At 38.6% G+C, this 22,596-nt stretch overlaps 1 protein-coding gene across 1 annotated transcript in view; it reads left to right on the top strand.

Moving 5' to 3' along the window:
- The window catches only part of arid5b (AT-rich interaction domain 5B), a 119,704-nt gene extending 100,035 nt beyond the window's left edge, over window positions 1–19,669 (top strand). Inside the window, exons 9-10 of the mRNA XM_056245875.1 lie at window positions 10,558–10,753; window positions 16,087–19,669. Coding sequence (XP_056101850.1) covers window positions 10,558–10,753; window positions 16,087–18,156 — 2,266 coding nt within the window. The 3' untranslated portion in view covers window positions 18,157–19,669. The remainder of the gene's footprint in view (window positions 1–10,557; window positions 10,754–16,086) is intronic.
- The last annotated feature ends 2,927 nt before the right edge of the window (window positions 19,670–22,596 follow it).

The following is a 22,596-nucleotide window of genomic DNA, read 5'->3' as shown; positions in this document are numbered from 1 at the left end:
GCCACTTCTGGAAGTAAACTTAAGGCTCCATCAGAAGGCTTGTTTAATAAGCAGTAATGTCGGATCCCGGGCACGTCTCCCCAACACTAAAGCGGTGGGATGAGATGAATGAGAAAATGAAATTGTTGATGTCAACAACCATTTGTCTTAGTTATTTTCGGTATGTGTGGCCTGAGGGGTGCCGAGCGAGATCTGTGAGCGAGAGCACTCAAAGACAAACGTGCTAACAATAGACTTGAAACAGTTGAGGTTGTGATTCTTTGTAATGTTTTACTTCCTGTTTTGGGCCCTGTCACAGCTGGGTATTACGCCATCTTGTGACCGAGAAGCGGAAGTGCATCACGAACAGTGCTGAGCCTGTAGAAAAATTGATCTGAAGAAAATAATGCCATCACATTTTGCCCCAAAATCAAAAAGAAAAATATAGTGCCTATTAAGATATTTTGCAGTTTCCACAAATGGATCATTTGACATTTTTACTTCTTGGCTTTAATCACCATTATCCTATTTTGATGATTTTTCATTGCTGATTATAAGTAATATTTTTATTTCAAATAAAGTAAATATATGTATTAGCTTTTGTATTATTATTTTTAATCTGTATAAATGAAAGGCAGTACAACAAATGCTACTATGACACAAATAATATGTAATAGAAAAATAAATGAATGAGTCAAATAATTAATGCTCTATAAATAAAATCTCTTTTTCCATTACTTATAATAAAAATTGTGGGGAGAAATGTGCTTAACTGTGATGAAAATGTCACAAAAGGTCCTAAAATAGGCTTTCTTTATCTTTGTGCACGGCATGGAACAATAAAAATATGACATTCTGAACATTCTTGACATGTTTCATGAGATTCACCCAAATCTCTGTCGTATGCTGAGAGACTTTATGCACTGAAGTTTACTGGAATCAAATCACATTAATAATGATTTAATACTTGTTTAAAACTTGAAGCCACCCACGTCTATCAAGTGTCAGTTTACATAATATGATACATTGGTATATTTGTACTCGCACTGTATTTCTGATACATTGGTACTTGTATATTTTTCCATTGCTATGGCAACACTGGATGTCCAAATGTTATTCTTCAGTTGCAAGTCTATTGGATTATGTAATGCTTATGTAAATCAACAGATCTATTTGTGCATGAGCTCTTTCAGTGGGCAGAGGAAACCGGAGTATTGATTGCGGGATGTTGTTCTAATAGCGGCATCCGCGCTCACAGGAGTGCCGTGTTAAATATTAGTCATATGCTCTGCGAGTTAGAAAGAAAAGGGGAAAAAAAATCTCCCAGCCAGAATGACTCACTCTTCAGAGAACATCTTTATATATACCAGCGATAAATTTGGCAGAAATTAAATTACACTTTTGGTTCCATTATAGTAACTCAATAATAGCGCGCTTGTTTCTCAAAGTCTCAAACTGTTCTTAGATTGCCCATTTTCCAAAGTCTGCTATCAAAAGTCAGAGATTTCAATATGAACTTTCCCAATTTGAAAAATGAAGTTATTGTAGAGCTCGACCGACAGTGGATTTTACCGATAACTAGGTTGGACCACGCTGACCGATAACCGATTAATCAACCGATAGTTTTGAAAATAGATACTGAATGAAAGCAAACATATCACAATTAAATAGTGCTGAATTTATTACAAAAATGTAAAAACAGTACTGAACCATGAAAATGTACTGAACTTTTTAAATATAAAAATATTATTATTAATTATACGTTGATCATTTATGTTAGTTCATAGTGCATTAGCTAATGTTAAGAGAAACAACTTTAAGTATTAGTAAATGTCGAAATTAACAATGAACAATACTTTCATTAACCTTGGTTAATGTTACAAATGGACTCTTATTGAATAGTGTTACCATTTCATATATATCCAAACAGTCATGCTTACAGATGGCCATCTTTAAATATCTACACACAGGCCATAGCATTGAAATTGACACATGTGCATATTGTATGTATACTCTCACACTTTATTTGCTTCTATTTTAGAACACTTGCAGTTATCTAATCAAAATAATAAAATATATATTACAGTCACGATAAAAAGGGAACAGAAATCGAATGCGTTTCTGATTTGTTTATATGTTTTTGTCGGCTGCATGACTATACAGTTTGCTTTCTCATGTCTCTAGCTTTAAATATGCTACTTTGTTGCATAACGAATGCATAAAAGCGACCAGCTGGATATAAACTAATGCAAATAGATGGTAACAATCACGTCATTAAACATTTGGGTCGGACTTGCGAGTATTTTTGTCACATTGTGACTTAAGGTACTACTAATGCTAGCATTCTCTCAGCCTCAACGGCAAACATACTGCTGTTCTCCACTAATACAGTGTCAAAACAAACTCCACGAGGTGTCAGTGGTGGTTTTTATTTCGCCTCTAGAGGCCACTCTCGTACTGTATAATGACAGAGCACCCTTCTCAGCCACTCCAGCAAGGGACTCGACCCGGAAAAACTATCGCTATGGATTTTGGTCACAGCAATTGTTTTGAGGTTAAATACAGTAGCATAGTATTTGCGCAAAAATAAGAGTTTATTAATCAATAATCTGCCCCGTAATCATAATTTGTGTGAAAATGAATATAAGTTGTTGGTGTTTTAAAGCCACTAGTGGTCATTTCAGCTGGAAACTGCAGTGAATTGTATGTATAGGTATACATTTTTGCAAAAATATAGGTAGAAGCACCTTTTTCCAACAAGTATGTGTTGAGTAATTTGAATTGAAAAAAAAAATGAAATGATTTGAGTTTATTCTTTTCATAGCACTATACTCTTACTGTATGTCGACAGTTGACTCATTTGTGTCTTTTTATTTCTCCTAAGGACTTTTAGAAACAAAGTTGCTCCTTAAATGTCTCAAGAAGTTTCAATTCAATGTCTAAGTAGTTTCAATTCACACCACAGCTACAGCCGTTATATTCAGAGTAATTCAGCTGGTTGTTGTAATGAGGTCTGTCGAACAAATTTAGAAAAGTGCCTTTTCAATACCATCCATCTGTGCAATTGCATACAGCTGCGTACAGCATCGATACTAGTCAGTGTCTAATATTGACCAAGTTTACTGTCCTCATCCACAAGCTTGCAGGGTTTTCGGTTCCGCCCTGGTCATGTGGTTGCGGTTAAGGTTTCAGCAAATGAAGTTGAATGGCTGGCAAGCGCTGGTCCCTTACGGTTCCCCTATTACATGCAGAAATGCCAGTTCTCCATGTAAGGAAAGCCCCACTGACCTCAGCACAGCTTCTTCCTCCATAATCCCACCAGCCACCGCTGCTCAGGAAATTGCAAAACACAAAACTGTAGATTACCGTCTTCTAATGTGTCTCCTTACAGCACCCTGCTAGAAAATAACACACCACTCGTCGTTTACATCAACTTTCAGTAACAGTTACGTAAGCCGGGCCTCCGTTACCACGATCACATCTGCATTTACTCTTTGCCCCACTTGATTTTTATAAGCACCACTTTCCAGTGGCCCACGTCTCTTATGTGGAACACATCCCCGGGCAAGGGTGGCAGGAAAAACAGCACCTCGGCGGAGCATAAATGCTGGTCTTTGTATAATTGTTGCGTTCTTTAAGTATGATTAATTTTAACGGTTCTCTGAGTTTCTTATTATGGAAATTAGTGTTATATAAAGATGGGGGGGGGGGGGGGGGGGATGCTGCAACACAATCTTATTACCCACTCAGCAGTCTTCCCAACAGAGAGAAATGTGTGCAGACAAAAGTGTACAGGCGTATACCGACGCGGTTTCCAGCAGGCTGCTATCTCTGTGATGATGCCCTTATCTGCCCACATTTCAAAGCAAGCTTTATTCTCCTCACGATTCATAAAGCAATTATGCATCTGAATTAATGACAGCACAGCAAAGTCACATTGTGACTGAATTTTTTGTGGACAAATTCAGGTGTTCATATTAATTGCAGCACTTTAAAGGGCTATAAAAAAGTGTTTGTCCCTAGAAATGATGTTTTTGCTGACTTTGTGGTCTGTAAGATTCTTTTGAACAGGCTCAAGGTGACACATAACTCAGGTCTAGTTTTCTAAACTAAATGATTCATTTGTTCAGGCAATTTTTTGATTGTGCTATCTGGGGTAAGTACTTTGCTCAAGGACACAAAAGTTCTCTAACGGCTCTTTTTCGCCATCATGGCAGAGGTTCTGCAACAAACAAACAAACAGCATGTTGCATTGTTTGTTTACATGCACTTTAAAAGTTAGATTTCTGACCACTTTAACATACATATACTGATGGACTTTTCTTTTTTATTCCTATTCTTAATTTGAGGACATACACTAGTCAAAGTTTAGAATCATTAAGATGTTTCTGAAAGAATTTTAGTCTTATGCTCAACAAGGCTGCATGTATTTGTTAAAAATACAGTAAAAACAGTAATATTGTGAAATATTATTACAATTTAAAAGAACTATTTTAATATGTTATAAAAAGTCATTTATTCCTGTGATGCAAAGATGAATTTTCAGCATCATTACTCCAGTCTTCAGTATCACATAACCCTTCAGAAATCCATGAATTGGTCAAAAGACATGTACAAGGTCCTTCTCAAAAAATTAGCTTATTGTGATAAAGTTAATTATTTTCCATAATGTAATGATAAAAATGAAACTTTCATATATTTTAGATTCGTTGCACACCAACTGAAATATTTCAGGTCTTTTATTGTTTTAATACTGATGATTTTGGCATACAGCTCATGAAAACCCAAAATTCCTATCTCAAAAAATTAGCATATCATAGCAAATTTTGCATGTCATTTGGAAATCAAGGTGCCAGAGTCTGGAGGAAGACTGGGGAGAAGGAAATGCCAAAATGCCTGAAGTCCAGTGTCAAGTACCCACAGTCAGTGATGGTGCTTCTCATTATGGAAAATAATGAACTTTATCACAATATGCTATTTTTTTTAGAAGGACCTGTATAATGTTACAAAAAATTTCTATTTAAAAAAAAAAAAAAACATAAAAAATGTTGACCAGTAGTGTATTTCCAAAATATTTGTATTCAACATCTTCATGCATATTTAACAGATAAAATGAATAGCAGTCAATGCAACACATAAGATATTCATGAATAACATATTTTTATTCTAGCCAGATGGAGAAATATGTGGCTGCAGTTCCTTTGCAGCAAATCAACTATCATTTTTCTAATATAAACTCTGTTAATATTCCATCCCTGATCTGCTTTCTCTGATTGAGCGTGGCATATGTATGTGAGTGTATGCACAACTCAATCTGCAGGTGATGGGTAAATGCAGAGCCCTCATATAAATAAGCAGTATCACAGTAGCGGGCTGCTCTTATACAAAGGCTTTGAGAACACCTGAGCCCAGCCAGAGGCTGCAAAACATGTTGATTTGGCCTAAAAATGAACCATTGCAGTCAGTGCACTGAATAGAGGAACTAAAATAACTTCAGCAGAGCTTATGATTACAGACAGCTCTCAAAATATAGACCGATTCGTTTTCATGACTTTGCGGCTGCTCTAAAAGGGGATGCAAATGTTTTTTGTGAGTGTTCAAAAATCTGTACACCTGCATTTGCAAATATGCCTGATAGTTAGGTTTTTATTGAGCCAAAATATAATATAGTCAACAAAAAAATTTAGAAGCAAGAGAAAAGAAAAAAGATGTAAAGAGGAATCCCATGGTCTCAGAAGTGGTCTGTCTTCAATGAAGCTTTAGACAGTTGTAATGGACTGACAAGTGAAATCTGATGGGGAAGAAAACTCAGCATGACACTCGCACATTACTGGCAGCAGTCCTTTTCGGTTAAACTCGGGTTCACGGATGTATTCATTCTTTGTAGAGATGTTTGGAATGGGGACAGGAAGGGGGATGAGCCTCGTTTCCAGCCACATGAGGGGAAATAGTCCTGTAAATGGATCGCTCTTGTGGCACTTCAAGTTTTTCTTTGTACTCCCACAGTGAGTACATGTTCAGACCATCAAAGAGGTTCTTGGTTCATTTCCCAGGGAAATGTATTCCACCACACCATTTGTGACAAAATGGTGCATTTTCCTTTTTCCATTTGTTTATTTTTATTTTGAAGGTCAGCCTACGTCCTGTCCTTGATGTGCTTTCTGTCTGGCAGCTTTTTGGGATTGCATGTTATTATAACTACTGAATCTAATGCCTATTGTGTATTGTGTTTTCATTCACTGTCAAATGATGTTATTTTATACTTCATTGCACACAAAGTTTTAGGCAACAGTGCAGAAAAAATATAAACGAACAAGCAAAAAAAAAAACAGCAATAAGTATCAGTATAAAGAAATAAGTATTTACATTTAACATTACATGTAAAAATGACATTCCCTTTCGTCCAGCTTGGAATTTAAAGGTACACTAATTTTTTAACAACATTTAAACAACGAGTCAATACACCATCAACCTTCCTTCCAAAACGTGTTTTTGTCTTACCCTGATTCACTATGGTAAGCCTCTTATAAGTGTTTATATTTTAGCCCTTGTGTACTCGTCTGTGTATATCTCGTCATATCCATAATTAGTGAAAAGTTGCTCGGCTACTTTGACACGTGCATGGTGTGAGACTGTGTGCTGGTTACTGTATGATGATTGAAATCGTGAAATGGCCTTAAACAATTACTAAATCAACTGCAAAATGTTTTCTAGTACATTTAGTACACTAGTACATCTAACAGTGCTGCACGAGCTGGCAGCACCATCTGTGGGACACTCTTCGCATATTAGCCAGGGTTCAAAGCGCCAAATACAAGTAAAAATCGCCATTCAATCTGTACTTTATGAATTTTGACAATGCACAGTGGTGACATTGTGAGATGGCTTAGTGCAAATCATCAAATCCCAACGGTTGTGTGTTGTAATTATATATGTTGACTGACGCTCTGCATGTTTCAGAGTACTGTAACACTGCGTTTTCAGTTTCAGGTTCAACAAAGAAATTAAGACAACCATAAATGTGTTAGTATTGTAATTTTCCTGTTGTTCTGTAAAATAAATAAATTATTATTATTATTAATATTGTAGTAATAATAATAACTATTAATACTTCTATTAAATCATACTGTATATTGTATTATAATATAATATATTATTATCATGATTATTGAATACTCTATTTTTTATTTTACAGTTCACTAGCCTGTATTTTTGCAATATAAGCTTTTTTTCTTTCTTTTTTTTTTGATAAAAATGTTTTTTATTAATAATTCCCTTGGGGGGGCGTGATCAGGTTTTCCTTCCTTTTTGTCTTTATCTGATCACATGCCTGCTCAGGGGAATCACACGTTTTTTTCAAACACAGAACAGAGGAGAGTCTGCTGGCAAAAAGAGTACGCGAAAGAGCTCGTAATAAAACAAGAATCAACATTGGCTTTGCTTTTCGTCGATGGCGAGAGCTGAGGGATTTGAAATGTTGTTAAAATGACGCGGAGATGGCGTTTTTATGACTCAAAAAGGTTGGTACGGTATTTTATTGAACAGATAAATTGCCATATTTCTCCGCTCCGTCACGCAGAGCCGAAGCACAACCAAAACAGCGTCCTTACACAAAATGCATGATGTTTCGTTTTTTAACCACTCTTTCTATGGGGTATTTGGTTGTCATCAAACTTTAAAATGCATGAAATATAAACATTACATGTATCATCAAAATGAATTACAGAACACTTTCATATTGATTTGTTTTCTTTGCTTTAAAAAGAACTGATTGTTCTGATCTGTTCACAAACAGCAAAAAAATTGAGATTGATGACATATTATTGACATTGTTTTATTTTATCTGTCACCTGAGGCTTTTTATTTATTGCCTAAGGTATCATTTAAGTATCAATACAGAGGAACCAGAGGGCTGGTGTTGTACCCAAGCCAACATTTTTGTATCGATCCAGCCATAATACCCTAAAGATTGGCAAGGAAAACCTTGAATACATAAAGACTGCAGAATTAGCGGTGTGTGTGTGTGTATCTGTATCCCTACCAATGTTAAAACAAAATCTTCGAGTTTACTTTGCTCTGTCTCTCTCTCTCATATAAAGGGACGTTTAATTGCATATTTCCTGTTCTTGGCATGGTGCCATTCACCGGCTGTATGAAATAGAGTTTTACTGCTGTCTACTGTATCTGCCAGCTGCTTAGCTCAATGAAAATAACAAAATATTTCAAATCTCACAGACGCCCTCAACCTCTTAAAAACATTTTCCTCTGAGGAAACACTCCACAGCCTAACTTGTAAGGAAAGATTGTCTACAGTTTTTTTTTTTTTTTTATCCCTCTGTGAACTGAAATGGGAAGGGAACGGTGACTTGTTATTCCCATAAATGGCCATGTGGCAAGAATGAGTGGGGATATTCGTCATGATTTATTCCCTGACTTCTCACCTTGTGACTGAGGGCTATTTCCATTCTTATCTCAACTCTCTCTCACATAAGAAAAGCACTCAGACATAAATAGGCAAGTTTAAACAGTCACATCTGATACCAATTATCTCTCCACCAATCGGAAGAGAATATTAGGTAAATATAACATTGTTTTTTGCACTTTGAAATCAGGCTGTCATAAGACCAGCTTACAGCTCACTAAGGGCTCTATGGGGGTTTGGAGAAAAAACTCCTTTAGTTCCAGACTAGGGAGATTTCTGAGGATTAGCTGTGAACAAGATAAGTCATTGTGTGCATTATTATACCTCCATTATGTAAACATGAAGTGAAACATTACAGTGGGAATCAGGTATTTGGCAGCTGCCTGCTATTTTGATTTGACTGCGCGGACCGAGCCGTTTTCCACTTTTAGCAGCTGTAACATGTTTAAACTCTTTTGGTAATGGGATCTGAAGATGAATGTTCCCTCTGGGCTCCTGCTTAGCTTTGCCGCTGGCCGGCCGCCAAACCTCAGCCGGCATAGTTTTCCCGCACAGCCCCTGTCTGAGCGTGCTCAGTGCGTCCCGCCTCCGAGAGCCCCGAACATCCCGCCGTTGAGTAAACACGCGGCTACAAACTAGAGGAGATGAATCCCTCTTGAGATACCACCGGATCTTATTAAACAGGAATGGAGAGAATGATAAAGAGAATTGAGGGGGAAAATGTAGCCACAAAAAAAAAAAAACTATAATAATATAATTGTAATAGAGCAGTCTTTTGCATTTAGCGGTCTCCATCATGTTGATGGATTCCGCTTCATTCTTTTTTTCTTTTTTTTTGCATTCGTGTATCGTGATGCACAAGATGTGAAATGTACTAGATTTAAAGCTGGTGTATTACAGTAGATATTTATAATTCCGCATGCCTTCAACAGTTCCCAGCCAGACTCATTTATCACGTCAGACACGTTATAAAAACTTCCAAGCTACAAGAGTAGAAAGGCAGATCATGTTGCTGTGTACCTCCATCCTCAATAACATTCTCAAGTAAATCATAATTTCATATCTGCTGTCATCTTGGCTTTGATTTCATTAGTCTTCTGTCTTAGTTTTCTGGATGGTGCTGATCTGACATGATGTGGTGCAATACAAAAAAAGGTACATTTTCATTAGGATCAAGCCCATTATCCACAATTTGTCCCCTATTTGCCTCATTGTGGTTAGGCATTTGCTTGTGTAATCATTCATTCAAGTGTTCATAGCTGGGTGTTCCTTCAACTACAGGCACTTTTATGTCCCATTTGCTGATTTTTCTACAAATACTACTAAAAGTCTTGGAAACTTTTAACATGACTTTATTATTTATTTGGGCCTTTTTATATAAATGTTATTTTTTTACCCTTGACCAAGAGTTTCTATCTTAAAGTGCAATGAAACAAAAGTAGCAACTGATCTTTTCTTTCATATCGTGGTGTACATCCGAGTTTAACAGACCATTAAAAAAAATAATAATAATCACGGTAAAAAAAAAAAAAATTCAACGCATTGTTTACAAGATCAATAACATGCATTTAAAAATGTCATGCCGACTTTAAAATATTACACTCTGCAACTATTATTTATTTTATTTGTAGTAATAAAATATGACTATTTACTTTATTACTAAAACTCTATTTTTGTATGCAAAAAATTAATTACGAATGCTAGCAATGCTAGCTATGAAATTAGCCATAGCAGTGCGTTTATAATGTAATTTCTACCACATTTGAGATGCTGTAGAAATTACATTTGTTAATGTTGGTTAAAAAAGGTTTTAGTAAACAAATAAAATGTGTTTTAAGGGAATATAACTCCTATAAATCCACAGGGCCAAAAGTGCCCATATGAAGAAACAGCCATCTATTGTAACCAAAAACATTTTCAGTAACTTCGGTTCATAGGAAGGAGACATTTCTTTTTTGTTTCATGTCATGCATGTGTCAATTCCACAGTTTGCCTAGGATAACAAATAAAGCCAACAGGAAACAATGCTATCAGTTGTTATTTTGTATCAGTTGAGGAAGAAGACAGGAATGTGTAAAGTAATAAAAGTGCAAACAGATGATGAATCGGTCTTATTAGATTCCACTAAACCTGTATCACTTCCTACTTTTCCTCAGGCTCATCCTACCCTATGAGAGGTTTACTAAAGGAGAGGAGGACAAACCCCTTCCGCCGGTCAAACCCCGCAAACAGGAGGGCAGTGTCCAGGAGGCCATTGTCAAAACAAAGATGATGGCCATCAAGCGCCCTAAGGATGAACAAAAACCGGTGCCTCTGAACGAAATGGACATCTCAGCTAAAGTCACAGAGCTGGTCAGTCTTTAAATGTGTTTAATCTGTTTAAAAGCAACACAGAGAATTTAAATTCTGGCATATTAACACTCTTAAACAGCATGCCAAATTTCTATAGGTTTCTAAATGCTGTCAATCCAATGCAGTAAACGCAGAATAATAATACAGATACAACACATGCTAAAAAGTTGGCTGGATGAGGAACCATGACAGACCACTTCAAGCTGGGTGCCTTTCCTCTCCTCAACAAATAAGCTGTCATAAGCGTGTGAGAATAGTACTGTCAGGAGCAGCTGCTTTTAACATAATTATTTGGGCTGATTTGGAAGCTCTGACCGCTGCACAACAGCATGGAAATCAAATGCTATTTGTCTGCCTGACTGACTCCAGGTGATTTATTCGCTGTTATTTTCGGTGAATCTCTGGACTGCAGAGCATAAGGTTTCCCTTACAGTTCCTTTTTCCATAAGCTCCTTCTCAGTTTTGTCCACAAATCAAATTGAAGATGAATTGTGGGGGAAATCATGACAGTGCTCCCTTTTTTTTTTATCGACAAGACCTTTTTGTGCACAGAGCAGCTGTGGTGGAAATGTTTTCCTATCACATCTTAGAATCCAATATGCACTGCATGCCACATTTGTGTTCTTATAGAAACCGTGGGCTTATTTTTATCCTTGAAAGCCAATAAATCCATGGTGATTTGCAAATGTCTCTCCAGTTAAGCATAAATATGAAAAAGGAGAGCACGGCTGTGGAAGGGAATGAAAATTGAGTTATTATTTTCACATGAATAAGCAAATGATTACAAAGATGAAAGGGCTGTGTGAAAAATTCTCTCGAATTGTCAAATTTAAACACATTTCAAAGCCGTTACGCAGTTCGTATTCATTTCTACCTCACATGAAATGAGTAATAGGTTATAGTGTGGAAACAAAAAGGGCTGTTGTAGGTTCTTTTCCAGCTGCATGCCTAGCTCATCTGTCTGGTATGTTGTGTAATTTGAAAGGCCTCTCCAGATAATTGATTGAACATTGTACAAGGCAGAAAATGAAAATGGAATTCTCTGTTTGAGGCAGAGCCGATATGACAAGACTGGAGCGCAGAAAGGAGGAAAAAACACTTAAAGTAGAGTTATAGATCTTGGGGAGGATATTTGGAGAGAGAGATGCTGGGAGTTGTCTCGGGGGCCTGCATGTCAGTAGAGTATAATCAGGGCATGTACAAATATAGGCGCGCTGCTCTGGTAAGAATCAGAGCATTGTAAGCACTGTTAAATCAGTCCTTCCTCAGGCACCAAATACAATCAAGGCTATTGAATGACACACGCTGAGCCAACGGGCGGTCACGCCGCATTACAGCTGGGTAATTTTGCCTGCTAGTCACTGGCTGCTTGTGGCCCCAAAGACATTCCTGCTAACTTGTACAAGTGTCTAAAGGGCGATAGACAGAGCGACCCCTAGGGTCAAAGGTTTAAGAGGTGTCTTCTCAAATAGTTACTTGGAAAGCGACTCATTCTCATTTGAGCTTCACAGTGATTAAGTGATTTGTGAGCTAGGGCCCTATCATACGTGTTTTTTGCTAGTTTCAGCCCGACGCATTTATCATTTTCAGTAATGTGCGGCTATAGGCGGGTCCAACATGAGCATACACTGTTTATTCCACACACAGGGACGCAGTAGCACACAAACCAGCCAAATATTAAAAATACAAGGATTACAATGTAAAAGATTATTATTGTGTATATAAAGATATGGTGGAATCCGGCTTGTCCCATAGATGGGCTGCTTGCGCGCTTTGACCTTGAGCATGAGCAGATCCGTTTCCTCTCTGGAAAAGCGTTCAGTATTTCCACTATCAAATTCGGTCATGTAATTAGCGAATCCGCCATCGCGCGAGCGCAACTGGCATTTAAAGGGAATGAGACTCTGATTGGTTTATTGCACATAAAGCCCAAAACACACCCATTACTCATTAAGCGAATAGGGACAACCCTTTTAGACCATGCGCCTGGAGCACAGACCATTTTTCCCGTCGTTAAACTAGCAAAAATGGATTCGGACACGCCCTAAGTCCACTTGTGCTACGCGCTTTAGACCATGCGCTTAGGTCATTAAAATAGGGCCCCTAGTGTTGTCACCACACATTTCAGTTATCACTACCGAAATATCTTTACTCTATACCCATGTCCCATAGAGCACATTCCCTTAGTACCGGTATTTAAAAGTTAAATGTATTTATATGAAATTATATAGTAATATAAATATTTTTTAAAAACTGGAATAAAAATTAGGGTTACACATTATTTTACAGTATGTGTACTTACCCAAGAGATGCATGTAATATAAGGTAGCTACATGGGTTAAGGTTAGGTTTAGGTGTAGGTTCAGGGTTAGTACCTAGTTAGAACTCAGTTATTGTAATTGATATAAGTACATAGTATGTACATGCGGAACAGGACTGTAAAATGATTAGTAAAGAAAGTTAAAAGTTAAAAAACAATAACTAATAAAAATGACAAAATACAATAAAACCACTAAAACTTTAACTAGAATTAAAATGCAAACAGAAAATAAAAACTTAAACTAGAATTGGTACAATACTAAAATTAGGACCTACTGTATTAATTACCATAAAATTGTGCTCAAAAGCTGTCAGATAGTAGCCTGGCTCCGCCCTCCTACGCACTTCCGCTCAATTTTATTTTCCTTCAGTACTACGTCTGGGATTGTGCTGTAGACTTTGGTTTCCAGAAATAATTTTTTTACCGGTCCAATCAGCGAACAGAGGGAGTGTCTGAGAACGATGACGTTGATGTACTAGCGCGTCAGTTTGAGTTGGAGTTCAGTAATGGCAGCGGAGAAGGACGTGAGAAAATCTATTCGGTCCGTTGTTGCAAAACTGACGAATATCCAGAAGTTTAAGCCGGAGCAAGATCAATGTTTGCTAAGTGTTGTTGGTGGCCATGATGTTGTGGCCCTCCTCCCCACGGGGTTCGGGAAAGGTTTAATTTTCCAGCTCACTCCGCTAGTGGTGAATGAGTTAGCTAAGGCGAACGATAGGATGCAAAGCCGATAGTTGTTGTCGTCTCCTCTTGTTGCACTAATGGAGGACCAAGTGAGGGAGGCAGAAAGGTTAGGAGTTGGTGCTGGGCAGCTCGGCGTGCACGATGATCACTGTACAGCATTTGCGGCAGATCCGAAACGACCGCAGCGGCGTATTGTTAATGATTACACCCAGCTTCGACAGTTGACTGAATACATCACTGTCCTTAGTGTCAAATATACATTTAGAATTTAGAATTGTTCATTGAACTCTTAAATTCGATGAACAAAACATGCAGCTCTCGTTGACAGACATCTTATTCTAAACATAATCCTCTGATCATTCGGACTTGTTTTTTTTTATTGCTTAAAACAATACACAAGTAATAACAGAAAACATAATACAAAAACAAACAAAAAATAATAATAAAAACAAAACAAAAATAAAACAGTAGGGGGATAATATAAAATAAACATGAACAAGTTAAGAGAATTACATGACACTGAAAAAAGGAAAATAATTACAAACAGATAATGTTTTTAAGGCTTTTTTTGTTCTCAGACAACTTAATTGAAAAGAGGTATTTTTACAATTCTTTCACAAATATAAGAAAGAGAGGTTTAGCATTTAGATATTTAGATTTATGAATATGGAATTCGGACTTGTTGTTTCCAGCCGGTTTCGGCGCATGACATACGTCACGACCACACGTTAGCGATTGGCTATGGCAGATCCTGAGTGACGCTGGGCAGATCCAATAGTTTTGAACTTTAACAGAGAACCCGCCTACAAGGAAGTAAACGTTTCTCAATGGAGCGAGGCCAGACTCTCTGTACAAATGAAATGTACGAGAGTCTGGTAGAACCAGGCTAGTCAGATAGTAGATCAAGGCAATCATTCCATTTGCAAGTCTACAAAAACAAGCTGGGACAAGCTATTTATCTCTGTGTAATGTGTTGTATGAACATGCGATTATTCACATGTAGTTACACATTCATCTTGGTTGAGTGAGGAAGTAGAGTGAAAGGGATGAGGCAGCCTTTTATTTGACACCAGCTGATGTCAAACATCTGTGCATCTCTTCCTCCAACACTGATAATGAATGGATGGGCGGTGCATGCCTCTCTTCTGCACCGCTGTCACCACTCTGAAGTTCCGGAAAGCATCTGCTCATTAGAGACATGTGAAGTTTGTCCAAAGTGCAAAACTTGCATCATGCTCTGGATCACGGGGATGGCAGCAGGTGTCGGTTGTCTCTTTTATGCAATCATGCTGACTCTGTTTTCTACTCTCATTTAAGCAGACAGCATTTAGAGGATTTTGGAATTGATTTGTTCAGCTCTGAAATGATGCAAAGCTTACACAGCCTCATCTTTTATCTCATTTGTGTTAAAAAGGGACAGAAGAGACATTTGCATGGGGAAAGCATTGAGGTATCAGCTTTAAACCTGCACCTCAGCTCCTGGTACGCATTAAGCGTAAGGTCATCTGTGGATGCACACAACTTCTGCGTGTCTTGCAAAAGACTTTGACATTGGCCATTAGCATGTAGATGCTTAACTTACAGCATTCTTCAGCAAGTTTGTTTATAAGGTTTCTGCTGCACTTATATGAAAGATATATGACTTGGTTTGTTTTACTCGCACTCAAAATCAAATCAGAACATCCAGAACCACCTAGTCAAAATGATCCCGGCATTGAGCCGACTGACATATCATTGCATGCAAGTTTAAGGACTGTCCGTGAGTGAGCTACATAATCCCGTGTTTTGATACACTACAGCAGTAACACAAAAGTTTAAGATACAAAATTTTACAGTCCAATTCAAACACATGGATAATAGATCGATTTTGTAATTTTATCTTACAACCTCTCCCATCTGTCTAAAAGCTGTTAGAACTCCTCTCTCTGACTGATTATAATATCGATACCATGCTCGAAACTGAATGCTGAACCCAGTACTCTTAAAGCTTTCAAAGGACCTTCAAACTTACTTTGAGGTATAACAGAATAATAACATGCATGTCAATTTTTCACCCATCTCTTTTTACCTATTCACATTCCGAATACTGCAGAAGTGAGAATGTGGACTTGATATAGCTATAAATGTAAGCTATATTAAAATGTATTATAGGTCAAAAAATTTCAAATAAAATACAAATTCAAAATGTCTACATCTTTTAGTACATTTTCAGAGTTGTATCACCTGGGGGCACATCATATGACCTTATGTGTGGGTGTAACGGTTTTAGAAATGTATGCTTGTCAATATTCTTATTGTGCCATTAAGGATTGTTTCTATGTGTCTCTAGGGGATGGAGGACACGGAACAGCTCCAGGAGAAGCAGGATAGCCAACAGTCCCTGGCTCTAACCCCGATGGACAGAGAAGCAAAGAGTCCTCTTCCTGAAGATGAAGGTGTGCAGCTAGTAATCAAGGATGAAGATCAACCTGTGCTCCACAACACATATGAGCATGCAAATGGGAATGTTTTGCCCTCACTTCCACAAGATGATGCACCACTCAAGTCAGAGGATTGTGACGTGTTTCCTGTTGCTGCCATGCCGCTGCACCACAGTCATCCTCTCCCAAACTCTCACACACCGGACCAATGGCAGCATGGGATGCTGGAATACAAGGTACCTCCAGGTGCCCTTGCAAACATTGAACAGTCTAGGCCAAAAGAGGGCCAAAACCAGGTGGGAATGGTGCTGCCGACCATTAAGCAGAAACCAGCCACATCTCCTGAAATCCCACCTGAAAGGGCCGAGCCCATTAAAAAGGAAGAAGCATGCTTCAATTTGAATCCTCTCCTCTACCCAAGGGGTAATCCTGGCATCATGTCCCCATTAGCTAAGAAGAAGATGCTGTCCCAAGTCAGTGGAACAGGACTGCTTAATAATTACCCATATGGACCACCACCTCCATTGGTCAGTAGGAGGTTATCTAGCAGTAGTACAGAATACTCATCTGCTGGACAGCAGAGCTCCCATGCTCCTTCCACTGCGGAGACCAACATGGTGATCAAACGACCATCAGTTATTCAGCATGCTCAGAGCTTCAAGTCCAGGGGTAGTGAGGACAGGAGGTCCTCAACAGAGGGCTCTCAGAAAGACGGGTGTAGTGAGGGAGAACCAATACCCCAGCCACAGCCTACCCCGATAAGAGAGCCGTACATTATGAGGGCCGACCCCATTTCCAGCATGGAGAAATCTGCTGAGATGCCTCGTCCTGGCAAGGCTCCCAGCTTCCTGAGTGACTTTTACTCCTCACCACACCTACACAATCTCTGCCGACAAACTGAGCACCACCTGAGCAAGGAGCAGATAAGCAAGTATCTTAGCAGAGACATTTACCCTCGAGACTGTGAGACCGCCCAGGGTTTTCCCCCAAGTCAGCATCCCGACAATGTGGGTGTGAATTTCTGTGCCCGGCTTAGTCAGAAAGAAAAGGGACCTCCTGCAGAAAGGGTAACAGAGGAGCAACCAACTGATTTGAGTCTCCCAAAATCCTCTCCTCACAAACTGCCTCTTTCCTCATCCTCTCGCACTTGCATCCCACATCCCACAATGCAACAGGACATTAAAAACTCTCCTCTCTTTCAAGCAGGCAACAGTCAGAGCTCAAGCATAGATTACCATCCCAGGGCCTGTCGTGTTCCTCCCATGACCGTGTCCTCGTCTAAAAAGGTAAACGAATCTCATTCAAAGGTTCTGGAGAAATCACACAACGGCAGAGGAGAAGAGACCTCGAGCTACAAGATCGATGAGATGGCTCGGCCCATTCTGAGTGCAAAAAGCAGCCCACAGAATATTTGCACAGCACGGCCACTGAAAAGGAGCGTTGAGGATTTGGAGAACGGACCATCGGAGAAGAAGATCCGGGCTGTGACACCCTTGCACTGCTCGACACAAAGAGACGGCCCGGGGAAACCAAGGACGCCGGAAGCTGACAGTGACTCCATGAAGCCAGCAGAACCTGCTCATGCAGTGCACATCAACAGTTACATTTCAGAGGGCCACAAGATCCCCTTGCACTCCCACCTATTCCAAGGGCTGTATCCAGGGACATTTGTATCTCAGGTCCAGGACATGTGTGAGAGCTTGGGCTCCCACGTCACCCCAAGTTACTCCCATCCACTGCAGTACTTGAAGAACCAGGCTGTTCTGTCACCACTCATGCCCCCCTTCGCCATTCATTCCTTAATGATGCAAAGACAGTTCCTGGCCACCAATCCCGCCCACATGTACAGGCACCAAATGGGCACCTCATACGGGGACATTCTGCACCCTGGCCTCTACCCCATGTCGGCCCTTCACCCCCAGCCAGCTTTCAGTCCCCCTCAACTCTCTTCAGTGCACCCCAGCACTAAACTTTCCTAGGTGATGCAATCTTATATTCCCTGGCTGGTGGTGCCCAGCCCATACTTAACTCAGACTTGATGCTCCCCTTAAAATCCCATCAAGCATGGTCACACTATGTATCCAACGAATAGCAGTGTTTTATAAACGCTTTAACACGGGAGCAGTTATTTCTGTTAGTTACCTTCTTGCCACTCAAGTTTATGATTTGCACATTTCTTTGAACAGGGGCCAACTGGGCTAATTGTGACTTGTTCTCACCGCACTGTTTGAAAGTGTCAGTTGTCTTGTTCGAAAACATGTTGCCTTGGCACAGGTGCCCAAGTGGAGATGGGTATGATGTCCACAGAGGCATCCAAAGGAAAGTCGAGTGACAAATCAGTGCAATGCAACAGTGCTATTTCAGTCCAATCTGAGAGCTCTTTTGTCTGAAACACTATCGATACGATAATGCAAGAGCTGCCTGGGTAACTGTTGGACCTTTTCACATTACTCTTGACTGTACGTTTTTTGTTGCTGTTGTTGTTGTTGTTTTTTTTTTTTTAAATGCAACAGTGTGGTAGTTTTATATGTTTATTTTTCAATCCTACAAGGGTTAAGCAATGAGATATCACATTTGATAAAGACGCAAAAAGAGACCAGAGTATTGCAGTTCGGTGTGTTACACGGTTACATGTAAATAAAACTAACTAAGCTTTCCTTGAAGGAATCTTAAATGTCAGTGATACATTGTGAGATAGGCTTCACAAGCTTCTTTGACCACTGTCTGCTGACCTCCCTTTCAGCTCCTCTCATACCCAGCCAAACTCGCTTCTGTTCAACAGAGCAATGTGGAATGTGTTTGTCAAATGTAGGATTGAGGTGCTTGTACATAACCTTCACAGACTGAACGCATTTTGTATCACGTTCACTCACTACTGTAATTTCTGACTGCTCTGAACTGCGGGGCTAAAGACCGATTTCGGGATGGTGAAAGGATAAAATGCAGGACTACTTAAGTGTCAGAAAGTGAGTTTTGTATTTGCTGGTGTACACTTGTGATCGTTTACTCAGAGGACTTTTTATCAGGAGATGCAACTGAAATTTAAAACTGCATTTGGGGAAAACCATTTTACGAGCACTTAGTTAAGCACACACAGGCTTTTCCATCATTTTCTGTTTAAGGATAGTTAACAGTTAAAATCTGTTTTAGTTATTGTTATTGAATTTTAGGTCTGTAAGTGCTGACAGCAGTCAAATTTGCGTCTGTATTAAATGAAGTGTAACACTTGCCAGAAAAGAATTTTAATTAAAATAAGCATGATTTCTTTGCACAAAAGATTTTGGGAAAGTACAGAGACATTTTGAAAAGCAACACAGTACTCCTAGGGGTAATCCATTTTTTTTTTTTTTTTTTTTTTTTTTGATGTATTAGTAGTAGAAACTAAACTTCAAGAAATGTATTTACTCCAACAATGTTTGGAGTAACGCTCAAGGTTGCTATGTAACATTTTGTAATGAGTAATAAACAGTTTTATAACTTAATAGAAGAAAATGGTTCATCCACGTATGTTTTCGCACTATTTGCAAAGATATTGTATATTTTGAACACCAATACTAGCCAACTTAAATGGATAATTCACCCAAAAATGAAAATTCTGTCACCATTTAATCACCATCATACGTTTTTTTTTCTCCTGTTGAACTTAGAAGATATTTTGACAAATGTTTTAATGTTTTTTGTCTTTATAATGTGAGGTCCAGTGTTTTACTGTATGGACAAAACAGTTGCGTAAATGACAGAATTCACCATTTTTGGGTGAACTATCCCTTAAAACTGAAATATGGGAAAGAACATTGTGCACATTCTTCAAAATATATAATTTTGTGTTTCACAGAAGAAAGAAAGTCATAGACGTTATTCACCTTGGGGCTTAAATGATAAAATTTTAATTTTAGAGTCAACTACTCCTTTAAATTAATGCACTAAACCTATTTCTCTGCCCTACTTTCAAACTTTATGCCATAACCATTGGCTAGAACTAAAGAGTAGAGTACTGGATACTACTATGGATTAAACAATGTTTTAGAAAAATATATTTTTGTTATAAACATGTATGCAGATAAAGTTTATATATATATAGAGTGACCATGTATAAATCTCACACTGCCTTGGTACAGTGCTCAAACACACATTGAAAAGGCACTCGGACACATCTGCTCTAGTTTACCCTGTTCATTATAAATGTAATGAGCACTGGGAATTTTGTGGCCCCATAATTAGACTGTTTGTCAAGAGCACTTAAAGTGTCTCTTTCAGTGTAAGATTGTCACAGCCAGCTGCGTGTTGGAGGTTAGAGTTCAAACTTGACTGTTCAGACTTCAAAAATCTGGCCTAAATCTTTTAGCTGCAACAGGAATGCATTTTTGCCTTTATGCTGTAAGGTTAAACACTGGTCCATTTAAAGCCTTAGCCACTGTGTTTTATACCGCATGATATATATATATATAGCATTCTATGATTAAAATAGCAGCAGTGGACCAAATTAGACTCTGTATAGTTAACAACTTTATATTCCATGAGGCTTTTTAATAGATGGCACTATAATAGTTTACTTGTCCCACAGCTGGGCTTTGCTTACAAAAGAGTCAGGATTAAATACCATCAAGTTGACTGTGGCAAAGCAAAAGTTTTTGTACCGCTTAAAACACTTACTAATAAATATTTTTAGGAGAACAAGCTCACCATGAAACAACTGCTCTTCATTAAGATATAAAATACACTCCAAATGTTTTCCAAGTTTTTAATACCTCATCTAGTGGTTGAATTAAATGTATGGTGAGAGAAGCAACAACATAATTACAGACTGCTGTAACTTTGGCTTTGTGGAGTCCAGAAAAACACCATTTTAAATCTAAACTATTACCAGTGAGTACATCTTGCTGGTAACACATAAAGATATTGTTTGATGATGCTGTGGCCAACTTCCATTTGGGAATGTAATTTAGAATTTGGTCTGGGGAGGGGGAGGGGGAGGGGGAGGGGGAGGGGGAGGGGGGGGGGGGGGGGGGGGGTAGGCATATGATTATAAGAACACTGGTCCCGACAACCCCAAACCTCCACATGAGGCAAAGTGCCATTAAGTGTTTCTCAAACTCGCTCAGACACAATCGGCTGTTGACTCAGAAGGAAAGGGCATCTGACGCCATCTCTGTATCCTGCCTTTGAATGTTTCTGTGATTAAAATACACATTTGGTTCAAAAATGTGGAAAGCCTTGGCTGTACCACAAATTGTTTCCACACTGAAACATTTACATTTATACACACGTTCCTATTGAACCACAAATAACTTGATACATTTACTTTTGATTGTCTATTTGTATCCAACCTAAAAATCTGACACTTGTAATTGTAACCAATTACATTGATGTTTCAGTTTATAGTTAGTGTTACAACACATAATTGTCCTTACAATTTACTCCGGACACCTTATGAAATATGCAAATCTATTGAATCTGAAATGCTTCATTAAATCTAATCAGAGTGTGTGTTCATAATCCGAAATATGCTGGTTTCCTGTCCTCCACAAGTGCTGATCCAAGAGGCTTCAGTCTATGCAACTGAAACATTTAAAGTCTACTCCATCAAAACATTAAAACAGAAATAAATCATTAAAAACAAATGTGCACATAAACCTCTGTATACATAAAGTACATGCACATAAAAGACAAATGACTTGTGCATGTTCAGACTCACCAGTAAAAAATGAAAGGCAAGTGCATAGAGTGAATGTGTACAGTAGAATGTCAAATAAGAATCCAATAAACAAAGAATCATCAGTTTGCGGCATATCTTCTGCAGCACCCTGGAGCAACGCTGAGCTTGAGCAGAGCGCCCCCTGCCAGTCAGACAACAACACCGTCACTACAGGCAGAAGGCATACAGTACACACTTGCTACAGTAGCTAAAACTGGGCCATTTTTTACATTGGTTAAACTGAATAACAAATTAAGCACAGTGCGTCTGCTGAATGACATGTGTTGTTAAATTGTTACATTTAAATTCATTTTAATTAAAAATGTTATATATCAGTGGTTTTCAAATGATTTAGCCTAAGAAGCCATCAAGTGGTGAGCCAAATCAGTACTGAAAATTTGTTCATTGTACAAAAGTTGATCCTCTGAAATAAAGGGCATGAGTTAATTTGTCACAATTCACTGTGATTGCAGTGATACAAGACATACATTTGTGCTTTTATTACCAGCCCAATGGGCAATAACTACAGAATGGAGGCAGTTCATTGTTTGCCTGCATGTGCTGTCCTCTCCGGCTGTGCTCTGGTAACCTGCTGGCCTGTGCACTATAGAGCCAACTATTCATTTGTTCTGCCCACTACTTCGCAGTTGTCTTTTTCTAGCCCTGTGAATCATAGATCCATAATATATGGCTTTAAAAGCTTTGTTTAGCTGCATACAACTCA

The sequence above is a fragment of the Rhinichthys klamathensis genome, unplaced genomic scaffold (assembly GCF_029890125.1).
Source record: "Rhinichthys klamathensis goyatoka isolate OS25496 unplaced genomic scaffold, OSU_Roscu_1.1 h1tg000035l_1, whole genome shotgun sequence".
In the NCBI taxonomy this organism is placed as follows: domain Eukaryota; kingdom Metazoa; phylum Chordata; class Actinopteri; order Cypriniformes; family Leuciscidae; genus Rhinichthys; species Rhinichthys klamathensis.
Note: the sequence above shows the minus strand (reverse complement) of the source record. Positions and strands in the feature narration are given on the sequence as shown.